The sequence below is a fragment of the Lethenteron reissneri genome, chromosome 32, assembly GCF_015708825.2.
Source record: "Lethenteron reissneri isolate LAM-NWPU_2019-01 chromosome 32, ASM1570882v1, whole genome shotgun sequence".
NCBI classification, from domain to species: Eukaryota; Metazoa; Chordata; class Hyperoartia; order Petromyzontiformes; family Petromyzontidae; genus Lethenteron; species Lethenteron reissneri.
The window spans coordinates 9,171,652-9,191,511 of record NC_083810.1 but is presented as its reverse complement, the minus strand read 5'-3'; the positions used below and the strand labels follow the sequence as shown (position 1 = coordinate 9,191,511).

General features: G+C 55.9%; 1 protein-coding gene across 4 annotated transcripts in view; it reads left to right on the top strand.

Moving 5' to 3' along the window:
- LOC133349986 (GRB2-associated-binding protein 1-like) overlaps positions 1-19,860 on the top strand; it is a 109,057-nt gene that overhangs the window by 71,485 nt on the left and 17,712 nt on the right. For all 4 annotated transcript variants that reach the window (XM_061563909.1, XM_061563908.1, XM_061563907.1 and 1 more), the window contains exons 2-3: positions 14,259-14,553; positions 19,573-19,834. In XM_061563909.1, the coding sequence (XP_061419893.1) occupies positions 14,259-14,553; positions 19,573-19,834 (557 nt within the window). The remainder of the gene's footprint in view (positions 1-14,258; positions 14,554-19,572; positions 19,835-19,860) is intronic.

Below are 19,860 nucleotides of genomic sequence, written 5' to 3'. Positions count from 1 at the left end.
CAGTGAATAAATATCGGCAATTGTGGCTGTGTGTGGGTGTCTTTGCGGGAGCGGTGGTGCAGCGGTTAGAGCGTCGCGCTCCGAAGCCGGCCACCCGAGTTCAATTCCCGGTGACGATTATCTGAACCGGTCCCTGGCCTGCTCTAGGTCGACTGAGCCTGAAATGAGCACCTGGCGCAATGTGTAAAAAAATTACATGGTCACTCGGGAGACAAAGGCGGCCGGGTGTGGTGCTCGCTCACAGCACTTGCCCCAAAATAGTCTGTTCAGGCTATACGGGGGAGCTTTGTCTTTGTTATTGCCCTGCTGCTTTGCGTAAACACTCCACCGTCGGCTCGATCTTTTTTGATGTCTCAAAAAAATGCAGTACAGCAAGGCGGAGTGGCCACGCTGTGGACGATTTACAAAGAGCAGGGCGGGCGTGCGTGCGTGCCTGAATGTCCGTGGGTGTATGCGTGTGTGCGAGTGTATCATTGTTATTACAACGTATGTGTGTGTTGTGTGTGTGCGCGTGCGTAATTAGAATGTGTACGCGTGGAGCGGTGGCGCAATGGTTAGCGCACTGCGCTACGAACCCCGGCGCACACGAGTTCCATGCCCGCTCACGACCAACCAAACAGTGGCGAATATCTGAACACAGATCCTGCACTCGGTACGGTGTTTAAACGTCGGGCATTGGAGAGACAAAGACGACCGGGCGTGGATTTCGCTACGCCCACTCCGGCCTCAATAGGTCCTCGCTAACAGCCATTGATTGCCCCGAGAAGCCAATGTCACAAGCTGCATGGTTCATCTTTGTCTTGGTGTATTGTGCTTCATAGATTGTGTGGGTGTTTATGTGTGGGGAGCGGTGGCGCAGTGGTCGGCGCACTGCGTTTAAAGAAAGAAAAACAAAACCCTGACGATCGGAGTTCGATCCCTCGCCCATCGCGAGTGGCGATTATCAGGAATCATAAGAATATGATTATCAGGAATACGTCTTCATCCTTACAAATGAATACTTGGTGCGGTGTGAACTCATTAGCACTGGGGGATTACAAAGGCAGACAGAGCCTTGTAAGGGGTACAATTGTGTTCGTACATTTAGACACGTGTGTGTGTTCAAGCGAGTTAAGAGTATGTACACGTGCATGCGTGAGTTGGGTGTATGTTTACACGTGTGTGGGTGTAGTTGTGTGTAGATGTATGTACGCCTGTGTCAAAGACACTTGAAACATCGCCACTAAGGGAGACAAAGGCGGCCGGGCGTGGTTTTTTTCCACCCATACCCTCATGTGCCGTGCCGGCCTTCATAGACGCTCGTTAACAGCACTTGCCCCAACAGTCTGTTAAGCCTCTACGGGGGCGTGTGGATCTTTGTCTTGTGTGGTTGTGGGTGTTTACATACTTGAATGCGTGTACGTTCACATGCCTGCCTGCCTGTGTGTAGGCGTGTGCGCCGCGTAGGAGAATTCGTTGTTTTTTTGTGTCCCATTTCAGCTGGCTCTGCGTTTCCCCCAATTCTGGGCGACATCACAAACGAGTTTTTCCTGTGCCGAGCCACGCGATCACGGAGAATGCGATTGTGACGACACGGCCGTAGCTTCACCTTCCACCTACACAGTCACTCCCTCCCTCCCACCGAATACCTTCATCTATTGCCAACACCCACCCGATCGTCCCCTCCCCCCCACCACCAAAATACATTAAGCGATATCGTCCCTCTGCTCATCGTTGCCTAGCGAGCATCTAAACGCCTTCTACACCGAATATACCATTCATCTACCTGTAACCTCCGACCATTATCTTACCTTCACCTATGATCTCCGACCTTCACCTGGCATACACAACCTCCACCTGTTCGCCATGACCTCCGCATGCCAACTCACACCTTCACCTACTGTTGCCTAGCATCTCCTGCTCTTTCCTAGCATCTTCGCCCTTTACCTGATGATCTCATACCGCCCCCATCATCATCACCTATCATCTCTCATACCTCTCAGCTGTTATCACCTGCCATCACGTCTTGTCTCCTTCCATAACCTGCCACTCACAACATCCACCCACCCCCTCCCTTGTCCACCTGCCACCCCCCCCTTGTCCACCACCCACCCCCTCCCTTGTCCACCTGCCACCCCCTCCCTTGTCCACCTGCCACTTCCCCCTCCCTTGTCCACCTGCCACCTCCCCCCTTGTCCACCTGCCACCCCCCCCCCTTGTCCACCTACCACCCCCTCGCTTGTCCACCTGCCACGCCAGCACCTTTATCACCCAGTCTTCCCGGGCGTTGTTTTTATGTTTTGTATTATTATTTTTATTATTATTGTTTTTATTCTTATTGGTTTCATTATTTTTATTATTTTTATTATTATTATTATTATTTTCATTATTATTATTTTGACAGCGTTGTGAGCGCGTGCGCAGGGCGTTTAACCCCCCTCCCCCCGCCGCTCACTCCCTGCGTGAATAATTAAAGAGCCGCGAGGAGAAAAACAACGAAGACAACAAAAAACCAAACGGCGTCGACCCAGCCCCAACAGAGACAAAGATCCCCCGTATAGCCTCGCACAGACCCGTTGGGGCAAAGTGCTGCTAAGTTGGTACCGGGCACACCACGAGGCCATCGTCACGCCCGACTCCTCAGTCGCTGATGGGGTTTTTGTTTTTTCTCTTTCGCCAACACCTCACCAAGTACTCATTTGTACGCAAAGTCGACCTCAGGGATGCCCTGAACCCGTTCGGATATTCGTCACCGCTCGTTGGTCGTGGCCGGGAATTGAACTCGGAGTCGCCCGGGGTTTTCGTCGGGCGAGTGACCCAATAGCTACGACACTTTTGTGTTCCATCCCACCCTGAAGTCCACGCTCACTGCTGTTGCTGCTTGGACACTTTTGTGCTCACAGGGTTAAGGTTTTGTAATGATTAGAGAGGCGAATGTTCAGTGTCATCCAGCCCTCATCCAGCAGTGGATTGACAAAAGCGCCGCACGTACGTTCGGCTAAGTGGCGAGGTTATGCTTCATGTTTATTGTGTGAGTACACGTCTTAAATTAGGGCAGGTGTTGTTTGGACCAATCACCATGGCTAGTGTCAGGGTTACAGTTGATGTTAGGGCTCTAAGGTCATGTTTAGAGCTCCGGTTAATGTTAGTGTTGGTGGGCCAGAGACTCATCGCCATGATTAGAGGTCGTTTTATGGCTTTGGATTTTACAAAGTTGAGGTTGTGGGCCATGGATAATGTTCGGGTTAGGGCTTGGAGCTCTGGCCTGTGTTAGTGTTGTAGCTGTGTTAGTGTTGTGGCTGTGACCTGTGTTAGTGCTGTAGCTGTGTGAGTGTTGTGGCTGTGACCTGTGTTAGTGCTGTAGCTGTGTTAGTGCTGTAGCTGTGTGAGTGTTGTAGCTGTAGCTGTGTTAGTGCTGTAGCTGTGTTAGTGTTGTAGCTGTAGCTGTGTTAGTGTTGTAGCTGTGTTAGTGCTGTAGCTGTGTGAGTGTTGTGGCTGTGACCTGTGTTAGTGCTGTAGCTGTAGCTGTGTTAGTGCTGTAGCTGTGTGAGTGTTGTGGCTGTAGCTGTGTTAGTGCTGTAGCTGTGTGAGTGTTGTGGCTGTGTGAGTGTTGTGGCTGTAGCTGTGTTAGTGCTGTAGCTGTGTGAGTGTTGTGGCTGTGACCTGTGTTAGTGCTGTAGCTGTGTTAGTGCTGTAGCTGTGTGAGTGTTGTGACTGACCTGTGTTAGTGCTGTAGCTGTGTGAGTGTTGTGGCTGTGACCTGTGTTAGTGCTATAGCTGTGTGAGTGTTGTAGCTGTAGCTGTGTTAGTGCTGTAGCTGTGTGAGTGTTGTGACTGTGACCTGTGTTAGTGCTGTAGCTGTGTTAGTGCTGTATCTGTGTGAGTGTTGTGGCTGTGACCTGTGTTAGTGCTGTAGCTGTGTGAGTGTTGTGACTGTGACCTGTGTTAGTGCTGTAGCTGTGTGAGTGTTGTAGCTATAGCTGTGTTAGTGCTGTAGCTGTGTGAGTGTTGTGGCTGTGACCTGTGTTAGTGCTGTAGCTGTGTGAGTGTTGTAGCTGTAGCTGTGTTAGTGCTGTAGCTGTGTGAGTGTTGTGACTGTGACCTGTGTTAGTGCTGTAGCTGTGTGAGTGTTGTGGCTGTGACCTGTGTTAGTGCTGTAGCTGTGTGAGTGTTGTGACTGTGACCTGTGTTAGTGCTGTAGCTGTGTTAGTGTTGTAGCTGTAGCTGTGTTAGTGCTGTAGCTGTGTGAGTGTTGTAGCTGTGTTAGTGCTGTAGCTGTGTGAGTGTTGTTGCTGTGACCTGTGTGAGTGTTGTGGCTGTAGCTGTGTTAGTGCTGTAGCTGTGTGAGTGTTGTGGCTGTGACCTGTGTTAGTGCTGTAGCTGTGTTAGTGTTGTAGCTGTGTTAGTGCTGTAGCTGTGTGAGTGTTGTGACTGTGACCTGTGTTAGTGCTGTAACTGTGAGTGTTGTGGCTGTGACCTGTGTTCGAGTCGGGGTTGTGGCCTGCGTGAGGGTTCAGGCTCGTGTTGACTTTGACGCGTGGTTGCGGCCTGCCTCCGCGGTGTGCCGCTGGTCCCGAGCTCTGTGTGGGACGCCCACTCAGGCGCCCTAAATATAGAGCGTGGACTGGGAGGTGCGGAGAGGATCAAAACGAAAAAGAATTAATTTTAAACTTTGCTGATGGCACCTTGGCTGGGCTGTGGGTGTGGGACGTGGCTTGGGCATGCTCCACAGCCTGGGTTTGTCATTAATTTTGCTTCGGGATTTAATTACGACTGTCCACGACGCCTACTGCCACCTGCCTTTGATGCAGGGTGGTCACCCATCCACCCAGTAAACATTGCAATGTTTGGGCCAACTTTGGTCCAACGTTGCTCGTTTACTGGGCTCCGCACTACCTAGGCTCAACCCTGCTTAGCCGCAACAAACTTTGATGAGATCTGACGCATTTCGGCCAATTTGAGTCATAGGCAGAGGTAAAGAAGGAAAACAAAGGGCCTTGAGCCTGGACTTGAGCAGAGGCAGGGAGTGAGCAGCGCGGATGGGTTGGGGGTGAAGGCAGCAAACGATGGGCCCAACGAAGTGGTTTATCACGTGGACATTTATAGCAGCCACGCACTCTAAACGCACGTTGATTCTAAATGTGGATGGAAAAAAAACAGGAGGACCCAGAGAAAAATCCACACCACCACGGTCGAGAGAGAGTCACGCAAACTCCAAATATATAGCAGCAGGCGTCAGGGTCAGGTTCGAACCCACGACCTCCTGTGTACCAGGCGAGGTAGTTAACATCTCCTAGCCACCGTGATGAGAGAGAGAGAGAGCATGCACATTCCAAATATACAGCAGGCGTCAGGGCCGGGATCGAACCCACGACCTTCTGTGTACCAGGCGAGGGAGTTAACATCTCCTTGCCATCGTTGGATGGAGATCGCGTTTCACAACGATCGCCCTTGGAGGGTCGTAGAGGCTTTCCTGGCTCGGTGAAGTCCTCGCACATTGCTGTGTACGTGGAAGGGAACCGGGGGCACGGGGGGGGGGGGAGACGCGTCTGGAGAAAACAGAGCTCGGATAATCCAGACAGAAGCGGCGAAACGCGCACAGTTTCACAAGCCACGGTGGGCTGCGTCTCTTTACAAGAAATCGAGTACAATGTGTCAGGAGAGAGGGAGGGAGATACAAATTGGTGGAAGGGAGAGGTCGGTAAGGATGTGCAACGGTGAGGGAGGGAGATGTCGGGAAGGAGTGAGGGGGGAGATACGTTGCATCAGCGCGGAGATGTGTGACCGAGCGAGAGGCATATACGATGTTTCTGGAGGGAGAGAGATGTTGGGCGGGATAGTGGGAGATAACACGAGTCGGGAGGGCGAGAGAGACGTCGGCAGGGAGATGCAATGGGGAGGGATAAGATAGATGTACAGTGCGTCGTGTTGTGCTGCGGAGGAGTAGAAGGAGGAGGGCTCGGTAATGGGACACTCTCCGGCTACCGCTAAAAATAAAAAGAAATCCGCGGAGCGATCAGAGCGTGGTAGGCAGGGCAGGCGGTGGGGGTGGTGGTGATGATGCCCCGAGACGCTGGCACCACTGGGCGGGCGACCAGAGTCAGCAGCAGCGTCGCCCGCTCGTGTCACCCGATGCGGCTCCGATCGCTAGCTGTGTCACCTGTCACTGGCACATTGCCGGTGACATTTATTGGCACTTGCAAATCGCTAGTTATCGGTGGTAAATCATTCGTTACGTCACTCCTTGCTGGCACGTTTCTAGTATAATCATCCAACGCTCGTAAAATCCCGAGATCAATCCCCTCGATCCGGTAAGTCACGAGTCACAATCCAGCGTCCGCAAATTGTTGGATCCCCCCCTCCCCCGGCCGCCGCCACTGCGGGAACTTTGCCAGCTCTGAGAATGAAACATTTATTGTGGATCGCCGCGTAACGGGACGTTCCACCGCAACAACAGGGACATTACGGGAAGGCGGAGAGAAGCTCCCCTTGTGTTGCCTTCACATCGTGAGCACCGCCAGCGCAAACGGACAACACGCAGAGAGCCCCTGGGGCTGCAAGGACTTTTTTGTGACAAAGAAATGCCCGGCGGGTTTCCCCGCAGGCCACGTCGCTCTCGACGCCGCCGGCTGCCCCGCGTCTCGGGCGTTCACAACGAGCCATTGAGACATCTGAAGGTGCCAAAGGAGTCGAGCTCTTTGCCTGTGTGGTAGAATCTACATTTTGCTGCAGGGTTTCCGTTGACCAATCGCAATGCGCGTGACTCGTAGAATCGTGTATTGGCGAGCGGACGGGACGGACCGCGAGCGCAGGGCCAATCCCGACGGTCGCCGCACGGACCAGCCGGTCTCCCGCCCTCGCCACGTCAGCCAATTGGCCCCTAATCCTGACTCTATCCCTAACCCTAACTCTGGCTTCCATCAGCTTCTCCCCACCTCCTCTCCCACGTTGTTTCGCTCTTCCCTCGGAGGTGTCGCGGCTTTCTGTCGATGACGAACGGAGCGATGGAGCTTTGCTCACTTCTCCTTCCTGCTGTTGTAGCGTGGTCGGCGTGGGCCTTGGTGCAAGGAATTAATTAAGGTTGTTGCCTGGTGCCTGGGCCTCTCTGGCCCATGGGCTCTAGTGCAGTTGCACCGCCTGAACACTTCGGGTCGCGATGCCGCTGCCCCCAAGGACGTCGGCGCTCCGAACCGCTCCCCGTCCGATGGGAAAATCTGCAGCCAAGGCAGCGGCGCAGCCACTGGGGTCAAACTCAGCAGAGTCAGCATCCCCCGTCCCCCCCCTTCTCCTCCCTGGCTCCCCCACCCGCACTCCCCCGCACCACATGCAGCCCGACCATCCCAATCTCGGCTCTCGCCCACCCCCTCCACCCTCTCCCCGGAAACCCTGGGGCTGCGACTTTTTAACTCAAGACGTTTGGACGCGCCGATTCGGCGCCACCGAGCGAGGACGAACTTGAAAGCGCCCGGCCGTTGAAAAAGGGGCCCCTTTGTGCCGCCGCGACGGAACGTGTGACGCGAGGGCCCGGCCCGTAGGGCTCCGGCCTCTTCCCTCGTCGCACGGCTCGCCGTTGTGCCGGTCCGGCGAATGGCGTGCGAGGGTTTAAGCCACGGCCACCCCCCCAAAACCCAGCACCAGTCCCCCCCCCCCCTCAGACGCGAGTCCCAGCACAAGCACATTAGGGGCTGGCCCGAAAAACCCAGCTCCAATCAGAGCCCTTCGCCTTCACTCAAACTCTGGCCACGGACTAAACTATAGCCCTAACCCTCGCCTTAACCCTATCCTCCTCAAGGAGCATGAACCATCACACGAACTGCGGTCATCCTCGCAGCGGCTTTTGGCTGGCTATCGAACAAAGGCGGTCGCCGCGTCGCCCGCTTTCAGATGCGCTTCTGCGGCCGTCTGGAACGTTCTTCCTTCCGATATTAGGAAGCCACTGGGAGCTATTCAATTTTAAATAATCTAGATTGAAAACTCACTTCTTTAGAACTACTCTTTGTGTGTTAGTTTGTTGTCCTTCCCCGCACCTCCAATTAGCACGGTCGGCTACGTACGGTGCGAAAGAAATTCAACATGCACATGTACATAAATCCCCAATACTAGTCCTAACCGAAGTCCTAGTCCTAACCCTCTCCATAACTCTGGCTTGTATCCTATTCCTAAACATAACCCTAGCCCCAGCTATAGCTCTGACCATTACCCTGACTATAACGCTATCCCTTGCTCTAAACCTTTTACCAACCCCAGCCCTATCTTCTGCCTTCGTCCTATTCTAGCCATAGTCGTAGCCTTGATCCAAACCCTAGCTCTCTTTCTAATCCTATCCCTAACCCAGAATCCCTTCCTCGGCCAAAACCCAAAACCCAAAACCCTAGCAAGAACCCTTGCGCTGTCAGTCCCACCTCGGTGGCTCCGTATCGTTTGCAGCCACTCGTAACCGAAATGTTATATTTGCATGATGTTTGCATGCACGAAAAATGGTTGATTCTTATCCACATAGCATGCGGTGTGCTTTGCGGACACGTGCTTTGCGGACACGTGCTTTCTCGGGTGACTTGCCACAAAGTGATGCTTTTTGTTTGACTCCGAACCGACCCAGAGGGATGGTGAGTCGACACGCAAACGGGATCTTAGAACTCTTGACCTTTCGATTGCGAGTCGAGTGATTCTGACCTCCGCCCAGCCCGAGAGGATTATTTCTGTCCCTTCATGAAATATTTCCCCCTCCTTTACCCCGCTTGTTATTGGCGTCTCGTCACGAGACGAGCGCATCCATCCGCGAGGGCGGTGCGTCAACCCCTGTGGTAAAGAACGTGGAAGTGGGTATCACAGAACCACTTCAGGGGATGCGCTTTCCCCGTGCATCGCGATATGGAATAATGGTGGTTATTTGACGATATAATTGATCATTTTAATTCTCACAGCTGGAATTTTTAATGAAATAACAAATGTAAGGTGGTGATTTATTTGTGCAGTCATTGGTGGTTGAATTGAGACTATAAAATTGCAACACCTGAGAAACCAATTTAGTCCCAACTCAGTCCATGGCTCTTCATGTGAGTCTACTCTTGCTCTGTGAGTCTGGCCCTCTGTGAGCCAATGCTCGTTCTGTGCGTCTATGGATCTCGACCTGAGTCGGTCGATCGCAATGTAAGTCTATGGGTCTCGATGTAAATCATTGATGACCTGGCCGACACGATCAACTTGCTATACAGTACATGGAATCGCAGTTTAAGCAGAGGCAACCGAAACCCAGATTCAAACTAAACTATTTTTTATTATATCAGGTAAGGCCCACTCAGCTACGTAGCCCTTTTGTTTAGAAGCGACCTGGTCACAAATGATAGCTCAACGAAGTGACTTATCACGTGGAAATGTATAGCAGCCAAATACTCTAAATGCGGAGGGGAAAAACCGGAGGACTCGAAGAAAAATCCACGCGACCACGGGTTGAACACGCAAACTCCAAATATATCGGCGTCAGGGTCGGGATCGAATCCACGACCTCCTGTATACCAGGCGAGGTAGTGAACATCTCCTAGCCACTGTGGCACCCCCTCAAACCTCACATCTCTGCGATTCTGGTTGATGCCCCTAACCACTTTATATTGCCACGTGCTCGCGCATAACTACACGGTTACATGTGCCCACGTCTCGCAGGAAGTATGGCCATGGTGCGGAGGAGTTGGCCAAATGCTCTATTGGCAGAGGCACTTGGGCCACCCTCTGAGTGGAGGCCATTCCGCCGGCGGTGGCGCAGGCGAGCAATCGCAGGGGCTGCACCTTCGCCTTGTTACGGGCTCACCAGGCCCATGACCGCCGTCAGGCTCTCGTTTTTGTGACGGCGAAATTGGGTCGAGTCTTTCCCCGGCACAGGCGCGGTGAGACCCCCCCCCCCGAACAATAACAAGCGAGCCCTGAACACGAGACAACGCGCGCACACAAACATCTGCGTGGGAGTGTGGGCGTCGGTGTCATCGTCGTCGTTATCATCATCCGTGCTGCGCTTGTCGCGCCTAGGTGAGTGGGCGGGCAGGTAGGGGCGGCGGCGGTGGTGGTGAGGCGGGTGGTGGTGGTGAGGTGGGTGGTGGTGGTGGTGAGAGGGGTGGGTGGTGGAGAGGTGGGTGGTGGTGGTGAGGGGGGTGGTGGTGGTGAGAGAGGTGGTGTTGGTGGTGAGGTGGGTGGTGGTGGTGGTGAGAGGGGTGGGTGGTGGTGAGAGAGGTGGTGGTGGTGGTGAGAGGGGTGGTGGTGGTGAGAGGGGTGGGTGGTGGAGAGGTGGGTGGTGGTGGTGAGAGGGGTGGTGGTGGTGAGGGGGGTGAGGGTGGTGGTGGTGAGAGAGGTGGTGGTGGTGAGGGGGGTGGTGAGGTGCTTGGTGGTGTTGAGAGGGGTGGGTGGTGGTGGTGGTGGTGAGAGGAGTGGTGGTGGTGAGGCCGTTTCGATGTTTTGCGTTGAGTGACGCAAGGCGAGAGAGAGAGGCGGCAGTGGTGGGTGGCGCGCCGTGCTGCTCCGGCCGCAGCTGCCACCACAGCGGCCGCTATTGTCGATGGCATTTCCACTGCTGGATGGATGCCCTCCCCTCCCCACACCCCCACGCCGTGCGGGTCGCGCCAGTGATTTGACCATACTTCGCCAGATCTGCTCAGTGCGGTTTGGTGAAGGTGGGGGAGCGGGGATGGGGGAAGCATGAATGTGGTGGTAGCGTCGGAGTGCAGTACAACGATGCACGTTGCTGCCGCTGCCCTCTGCCGGCAGTGGTAGCTGTGCAGCTGCCTGTAGCACCTGTTAGCCCCGCGTCATGGGGGGCATTGTGACGTTTAGTAACGTGCTGATTTAACCCCCCCTCCACCAACTCACACCAACCCACCCACCCCCCACTCGTTACACCTGCCTCCCACAACTGCACGCAATGACGTGGGCCTTGTGATATTTTTATCCCAGCTGCGCGGAGTTCAGAGAAGGCCCTGACAGGTGGCGGCCTCAACGGTTCACTCTCACTGCATCCCACCCTCGTCTCAATCCCACTCGAGTCTGAGTTTCAATCCCAAATCAATCATAACCGCGACCCCACTCCCATGTGAGTCGGCGTCTAAGCCTCTGGAGCGTGGTACGCGTCGCGTGTTTTTGAGATCGATGATGATGGCGATGATTGTATCGATGTCGCGGTGCTGCCCGCTCACGTCACTCCATGAGCCCAAGCTCTGTGAGCCTGGGTAGCGCTTGGGTGGGCGGCCACCATGCATAACAGGTGTTATAGGCCTCGGAGCTACGTGGTGGGCAACAGTGGACGGTGGAGCCAAATGACACACGTTTGCAATGTCCTCACCACCAACCCGCAGTGACCAGCGTGGCGAAGACGCAAAATTAACCCCCCAGCGACTGCCCGCGCGGCATTGGGGATCGAGGCTCCTCATCCAGCAGCGGATTTGCCGAAAGGGGGGCAGCACGTGTCCACGTACTGTACACGCGCGGCGTTGACCGAGCCCTGTTCGTCGGCACACAGTGCACCGCATTGTTACTTGCTTCATTATTTATTTGAGAGCTCGCAGCTTGAGATGTCTGTCTCCACGATGCTGTGGGACAAGCGGGTGGCATTTGCGTGACAGCTGCGGTGTTGGGGGTGAGACATGGGCACGGGGGGGGGGGGGCAAGGGAGGGGGGGCACGGGGGGGGGGCGTGGGGTGCGGTGTGGGAGTCCGCAAGGCCCTCTTGCGAGACGGAACCTCGATTCTCTCTTGTGGTCCCCTTTCCCAGGTTCCCCTTTCTCTCCTCGGGTCAGGCCCCGGGAATCCCTTTGTTCATTGTTGGGCGTCTTATTCCGAGGCCTGCTTTGTAACCAGCGCAGTGTTTCGTCCGCTCTCGACGGCGGCGGCGGGGGAGAGGGGGCGCAATTGGGAGGCGCAGGAGGCCCTACGGAGCCTTGGGGAAAGCAGCCGGAACCGGTGCCAACAAATGGCCCAAACTCTGCGTTCCCATATTGGAATCGTTGGTCAACTCTGTTCGTACGCGTGGGCGGTAACCGGAGTGCGAACGGGGGCAGCACTTTCGTCTCCGTACAGATTGACTACGGATGGAAATCGACCCGCTTGCCGTACTGCCCGTCGTACCCCCGGCAAGGCAGGGGATGGTGGCGACCTCCAACGCCGCCGCGGGTTGGAGGGCCACTCAACGGCCGGCAGTTGTCGTTGTTGTTGTCCCGGGCCAGTGTTGGCAACTCAGCGACTGTGTCGCTGGACCTCGAAACCTGCTGGGACGAGGGGGGTACCGATGCGTGTTTGAGAGCTATCCCAGGCGCGTTTTAAGAATCCTGCGTCGGTTTACCCACATTTCATAATCGGCAAATCGTCTCGTTGAAAAATGTTTGGCGTGGTTAGAAGTTCTACGCGGCAACATCCAGCGACCGGCGCTTCGTGCTGGTGGGACTTTGGGCTCGAAGGAGTTGGCCACGCGATGTTTACACGCCGCACCAGGTACTCACTTGAGGCCGAGTCGACCTAGGGGAGGCCCAGGACCGGTTCAAACAATCGTCACCGGGTGTTGGCCATGAGCGGGATTCGAACTCGGGTCTCCGGGTTCGTAGCGCAGCGTTGCGCTAACCGCTGCACCACCCCCACTTTGCCACCCCCCTCCTCTCCCCCGCCCCCCAAACTCCTCGCCCCGACACCCCCAACCACCCTCGCGTCTCTCCGCAAATGTCATGGCTGTGTGCGGCGCGCGGGAATGCGCGGCGGTGGCGGCGGCGTCGCGCGGCTATTTATACCGACACCATCACGCCGCCGAGATTTACACTTACGCATAGCGGGGGGCAGGGAGAGGGGGCGACGGGGGAGTAGGGGGGCAGCTGTGGACTGGGGGGGGAGGGTGGGGGTGGTTCAGTGTGGTATGTAGGGGGGTGTGGGGATGCCACATACACCACGGCGTTGCATCGTGGGGGGGGTTCGTAACGGCCGTGGCGGGGACACTGACCCCGCGCTGCTGAGACGCAGCGTTTGAAAGTGGGGGTTCGGACCCACCGCCATAGTTTCGCGCGGTCCTCTCGCTCGCGCGGAGTAAGATGTTGTACGTTTAACACGTAGGAGGCTTTCGCGACCGATATCATCTATAATAGAGGTTTTTTGGATTAGATCGCGTACATATAGAAATGTGTCGTTAAAACCCGCCACCACCCGACACAGCCAAATAGTAAGGGTTGTCACGTAAACAGAACGTGGCCAATTCGAGAGCTTGGCTCTCCAACACACTGGTGTGCTGTACTCGTGACGAATTGGCCACGTTCTGTTTACGTGACAACCCTTACTAGTTGGCTGTGTCGGGTGGTGGCGGGTTTTAACGACGCATTTATATATGTACGCGATCTAACCCAAAAAAACCTCTATCATGGAAGATGCTGTACGTTGCGTACGTTGAACTCATTCTGCACCGCACGTCGCCAGCCGTGCTCATTGGCGGTGCGAGATGCCAGTGTCAGACGGACACCCAGGGCTTGCACGGAGCGACAGCGGCTTGCGATGCGATTGAGACTTGTGACCTCTTGACCCCTCCGTCTCTCTTACTTCCCCAGTGTTCCCACCACACAACGTGTCCTCTGTGTTCCACGTGTCCTGTCCGCCCGGGATGTCCCGTTTGTCCCGTCCTGTCAGTTCCATCTCGTCACTCCCTCCCGTCCCAACCGTCCTGCCTGTCGCCGCCGATCATTGCCCGATGCCTCATCCAATTTAAGTCTTGTTTCTATTATTTATTTGCGTGAATATTTTTTCCACTCCTAAATGTTCTGTCTGTGTGTGGGTGCATGCATTCACGCATGCATGCGTCTGTTTGTTCGTCTGTCTATCCATCTAATTGTGTCTCCCCATCCATCCACATTCTACAGTATCTGTCTGCCTGTTCATCTGTCATCTGTCTATCCTTTATTTCATCTGTCTGTGTGCCTGTCTCGCTATCTGTCATCTGCCTACCCATCTATCTTACCATCCATCCATCTGCCTGTCCATCGGTCTGTCCATGTGATTTCGTGCCTGTCTATCTCTTCGCCATTCCATCTGTTTGTAAGTCCATCTTTTGATCCGTGCATCTAAATGTCTGTCCATCAATCTGTATGATTGTGCGCCCGTTCATCCATCTATCAATCTGTTCATCTGTTTATCCATCTCTTTATCAATTCATCTATCTGTTCATCTGTCCATCCATCTATCTATCCATCCATCTCTGCATTCATCTGTCCACGCACCTCTCCATCCAACCATCCGTCTTATAATGGTCGCTGTTGCCCGCGTGACGAGCAGGCGTGGAAGAAGCGGTGGTTCGTGCTGCGCAGTGGGCGGCTGAGCGGCGACCCGGACGTGCTCGAGTACTACAAGAGCGAGGGCTCGCGCAAGCCTCTGCGCATCATCGACCTCAACCTGTGCGAGCAGGTGGACGCCGGCCTCAGCTTCGACCGCAAGGAGTTCCTGCACTCCTTCATCTTCGACGTGCGCACGCTCGACAGGACCTTCTACCTGGTGGCCGACAGCGAGGAGGAGATGAACAGATGGGTGCAGTGCATCTGCAGCGTCTGTGGCTTCAACCCGCACGATGACGGTGAGAGAGAGAGAGCGCGTGCCGCGTGCAGCCCCTCCGTACAGCGCTCGGTGGGGACGGTGGCGGTGGCGGTGGTGTTGGCGGTGGTGGTGTTGGCGGTGGTGGTGTTGGCGGTGGTGGTGTTGGCGGTGGTGGTGTTGGCGGTGGTGGTGTTGGCGGTGGTGTTGGCGGTGGTGCTGGTAGCGGCGTTTGTGGTGGTGATGGTGGTGCTGGTCGTATTTCTACCCTCCTCCCCTCGTGTGCCGTGCCGGCCTTCGTAGGTGCTACTCGCTAACAGCACTTGTCCCCAACGAGTCTGTTAAAGGCCGCACGGGGGATCCTTGCTTTTAGCTGTGGTGTCATGGTGGCAGCGATGTGGGGAGCGGGTAGCGTAGTAGTTAGCGCGTTGTGCTATGAACCCCAAGTTCGATTCACGCTCACCGCCAACGCCATTGAGGATTATCTGAATTAGACCTGGGCCTCCTCACAGTCGACTCAGCCTCAATTGAGTACCTGGTGCAGTGTGTAAACATCGCCACTGGGGAAGTAAAGGCGACCGGGCGTGGTGCTGGTCAACCACCCCCTCGTGTGCCGTGCCGGCCTTCATAGGAGCTCGCTAACAGCACTTGCCCCAACAGCCTGTTGAGGCTATACGGGGATCTTTGTTTTTTTTTTCTGGTGGTCATGGTTTTGGCGCGGTCATGTTGGTGACATTGATGGTCAGTATTGGGCATTACCCACGATCTTTAGCCCAGCATTGCAATTCAGCTATATTAAAAGAATACAAATCCTGATTAAACCACAGGAAGTAACAAATCAACATTATTCTCTGTGCATTGTTTTCTCTGGGGGGGGGGGGGGGGGGCACGTTGCGTGGTGGGGAGGAGATTGGGGAATTGCCAAAGTGCGCCACCTAGCGGCGATCGCGCGGCTCCGCTGTCGTTTGCATTCTTCTTGCATTGGCTGCTGCTGCTGCTGCTTGTTGTTATCTTGGTGTTGTTGTTGTTGGTGGCGGTGGTAGTGTTTGGTAGCGGCGTTGTTCGTGGTGCCGGTGTTTTTCACGGTGGTGGTGCCGCTTGTCACAGCATCTGCGGCGACGGTGTTGGCTCTGGTCGTCGTGGTGCCAGTGCTCTTGATGGTTGTTGTTGGTGGTTGGTGGTGGCGGTGTTGGTGGTGGTGGCGGTGCTGGTGGTGGTGGCGGTGCTGGTGGTGCCCTGCCCCATGCCATGTGGGCACAGGCGCGTGGCGGCGACTCCACGCGGGGTCGCCCGGGTCCACGGGGCACAAGCGGTTACGCACTCTCCCTCTCTTTCCACTCTCTCTCTCATGCCCCCCCCACCACCTCATCTCTCTCTACTCTCCACTATCTCTCTCCACACTCTCTCCCTGTCGACTCTTCCTCTGCGCGTTTGTTTGTTTCTTATTTTCTGCGCTCCACCACTTCTGTTTTTCTCTGCCTCTCGCGAGGCTCGGAGACGAGACGTCCTCCGCCCCTCGCTCCACCGCGAGACGGGGGGGCGAGCCGACAGCGGCGCCTCTGCCAGGAAACCTTCCGCAACGCGAATCAACGCTCCTCCTCGCCCTCCTCGCCCTCCTCACCACCTCCGTGGTCACTCTGCTTCATCAACACTTCACGCTCCCACCGAAAGACAAAAGATCCGTGTAGCCGTAACAGGCTGTTGGGGCAAGTGCTGTTAGCGAGCACCTATGAAGGCTGGCACGGCATACGAGGGGGTGGGTGGCCAGCACCACGCCCGGCCGCATTTGTCCCCCTCGTGGTGATGTTTACACACCACACCGGATACTCATTTGAGGCTGAGTTGACTTAGGGAAGGCCCAGGACCGGTCCAATGTGGAAACTGCTGCACTCCGGCGTCCACCACCACCACCTCTACCACTCTACCCTTCCACCCACCCCATCTCTGATAATTACAATCACCTCTCCAGGCCCCTAACCACAATCACCACTCTCATCCACACCGCTCCTTCAGCCCCACCCTTTCAAATCCCCACCCATTCAATCCCCCTCCCACTCTGGCACCCTACAAGCATCACACCTCCACGCGTCACACCTCCACGCGTCACACCTCCACGCGTCATACCTCGACGCGTCATACCTCGACGCGTCACACCTCCACGCGTCATACCTCGACGCGTCACACCTCCACGCCTTCCCCCAACTCTTCTTTAGCCCGACACCCTTCCATCGAACCCCACCATATCTTCAGCCCAACCAGTCCAACACCCCTCCCCCCGCCCTCCTCCACCATCCGACTCCCCACACTTCGATCACCCCTCTCTCTACCCCTCTCCGCATCACCCCTACGTCCAGTTCCAATTCTTCAGCACCCCGTCCCCCTAAAAACCACCCTCCCTCACTCACCCTACCAGCCCCCCCTGCCCTCCCTCTCTCTGATCACCCCCTCCCCCCCGCCCACCGTCTGTCTCCAACCACATCACAATTCTCCTGGGCCACTGCCCCCCTCCCCTCTGCAGCTCCGGGGGGGGGGGGGGGGGGTGGGACCCTTCCTAGAACGGGTGCCGGGAGCGTTTCTGTAAACGCCGTGACGCCGCTTTCCTGGAAGCGCCGGCCGTTGGGAGTCCCTTGCAGTTCCCCTCCTGTCCGGCAGCCAGATATCGAATCGCGGTCACGGTCGCTCTCCCCACCCACCCACCGCTCCCTCCCACCACTCCCACCCACCACTCCCACCCACCACTCACATCCACCCACCCACCACTCCCACCCACCACTCCCACCCACCACTCACATCCACCCACCCACCACTCACACCCACCACTCACATCCACCCACCCACCACTCGCACCCACCACTCACATCCACCCACCCACCACTCCCACCCACCACTCCCATCCACCCACCCACCACTCGCACCCACCACTCACATCCACCCACCCACCACTCCCACCCACCCACCCACCACTCGCACCCACCACTCACATCCACCCACCCACCACTCCCACCCACCACTCCCACCCACCACTCCCATCCACCCACCCACCACTCACACCCACCACTCACATCCACCCACCCACCACTCGCACCCACCACTCACATCCACCCACCCACCACTCGCACCCACCACTCACATCCACCCACCCACCACTCGCACCCACCACTCACATCCACCCACCCACCACTCACACCCACTACTCCCATCCACCCACCCACCACCTCCCCACATAACCTTGCTCGGTTGAATGAAGACGGTGAATCTCAATCTCACGGAGATTTTAAATCGTACGCACGCCCCTCCGCTCGGTTAAAGACAGCGAATCCCAATCGTGACTCCTCCGTTAGGTTAAATAAAGACAGCGAATTTCAGTCGCAGCCCCTCCGCCAGGTTAAATAAAACCCAACGTTCCCTGGCGGTGTGAGGATTCCGGCGGTGTGAGGAGGTGAGCCTTTGAAGTTCCCGCTGCCAGCAGCTGAATCGATGTTGTGGAAGAATCGACGGTCTGTCGGTTTGTCGCGGGTCCTGTCATGGGTTCACGTGACCCCTGCAGCCACTCTGGAGGCCGCTGCACGCACCGCAATGTTCAAACCAGGCATTCTCGGTTTCTTTTTAAATTCGTGACCCTGAATCGGAATAAAATTGGGAACGAGAGAAAACATTTTCATGTGTATGTATATATACCGACTTTTATCATATATTCAGGATCAGCACACATATCATGTGATTTGTCATTCATACAACAGCCTGTGCTCTCCTTGGCAGCTTTATCGCTGGTCGTGGCTCACTGATGAGCTCTTGCAGAGTGACTCCCTGAGGGTGTGGTAATTGGCCAAAATTATTGTCCAGCAGGACCCCCTTGAAAAACCATCGCACGCCTCAGCCGAGCCTTTGCTGGGCCAAGAAGCAAACAAATCTCCTTTGTTCCAATTTGTTTAATGAACGCTTTGTAACCAAGGTATGTATGTGCGTGTATGTTGAACTTCTTTTGCACCGTAACCTAGCCAACCGTGGTGCTAACTGGAGGTGTGGAGGAAGGACAAGTGAAGCTTTCATGCATTAGATCTGTCCGTAATAGGGCATGGGGGGGGGGGGTACAATCAATTTTAGAAAGATGATTCAATTTGTACGAAAATCTGGTATAAAGTTCTGTTGCTATGAGGGACTTAATCTAGAGATAACCGGCCAAATTGATCAAACGGTTTGCGTAAAATATTGGGAACGAATAAAAAGAAAACCAGTGCTAAGAGGACCCACCCTGGTGTCCCAGGCCTGCTGGCCTGTGTGCACCCTCCCAGGCAGAGCCGCTAGCCAAGCACCGCAGTCTCATCGCGGCCTACGGACGTTTGGTGGGGAACAGCGTGGGTACCCCCACCGCTTTCAAACGATCCCTGGCCAACGTGACAAAAGTAGGCCAAAATACCCTCCAGAGCTCCCTCTCGGTGGAGGCCGTTCTGCCAGCAGTGGCGTGAGCAGGCAATTGCAGGGCTGCACCTTTGCCTTATTGCCCCCCATGTAATTACCCGAGGTGTGCACAGTTTCACGTGGGTATTTAATGAAGGTGGACCGAGATCAAAACGATGTCACACGGAGGAGACGAGAGCGGGCTTGAGGCGCGTTTGAAACTCCGAACGTTACGATCAAAAGCGACGTACTCGCGCGGAAAAACAATAAAAACGTGGTTCGTTAGTTGCACGTTCCCCGACATGGGGCTGCGAATCGTGCAAATGCGAGCAATTGTCTGATGTCTGTGTTTTAGAATAGGCACCACGGAATACGTAGCACAGAAGAGATTCCACAGAATAGTTAAGATAGCACAGTCGATCGGAAACCTCTTTCCGATCGTCTGGTCGACGCCGAAGAGCCGGCCGAGAATGCCCTCTGGAGTTGGAACTCCAATGGGGTACTGGAGGGGGGCGAGTAGCCGTGTTAGGGAGCGATTTCAGGGCTGCACTTTTACATTTTACTCATTCTCAACGAGCGCTCACCTGCTTAGACAACAGACGGCACCTTGAATCGAATTCTTGTTGCGTGTCCGGCCCCCTCCCCTCCCCTCCGCCCACCGCAGACCAAGTCAAGAACAACAGCGTGGCCGTCAGTAGCGGCCCGCTGCGTCGCACGTCCGCCACGGGGGGGGCGGCCGTCTCCCAGCAGCCTCTGCTGTCGGAGGGCAGCGCGGTGACGTCGCCGCCGCCGCCGTACGCGCTGCCCACCACGGGCAGCGGGCACGGCGAGCCGGAGGCGCCGAGGCAGGACGGTACGAGCGGGGACGGCCAGGAGTACTTCCTGCTGGCCGAGTGCGTGACCCCCTCGTCGTCGGCCGAAGGAAGGTGGGTGCCGCCCCCCCCCCCCCCCA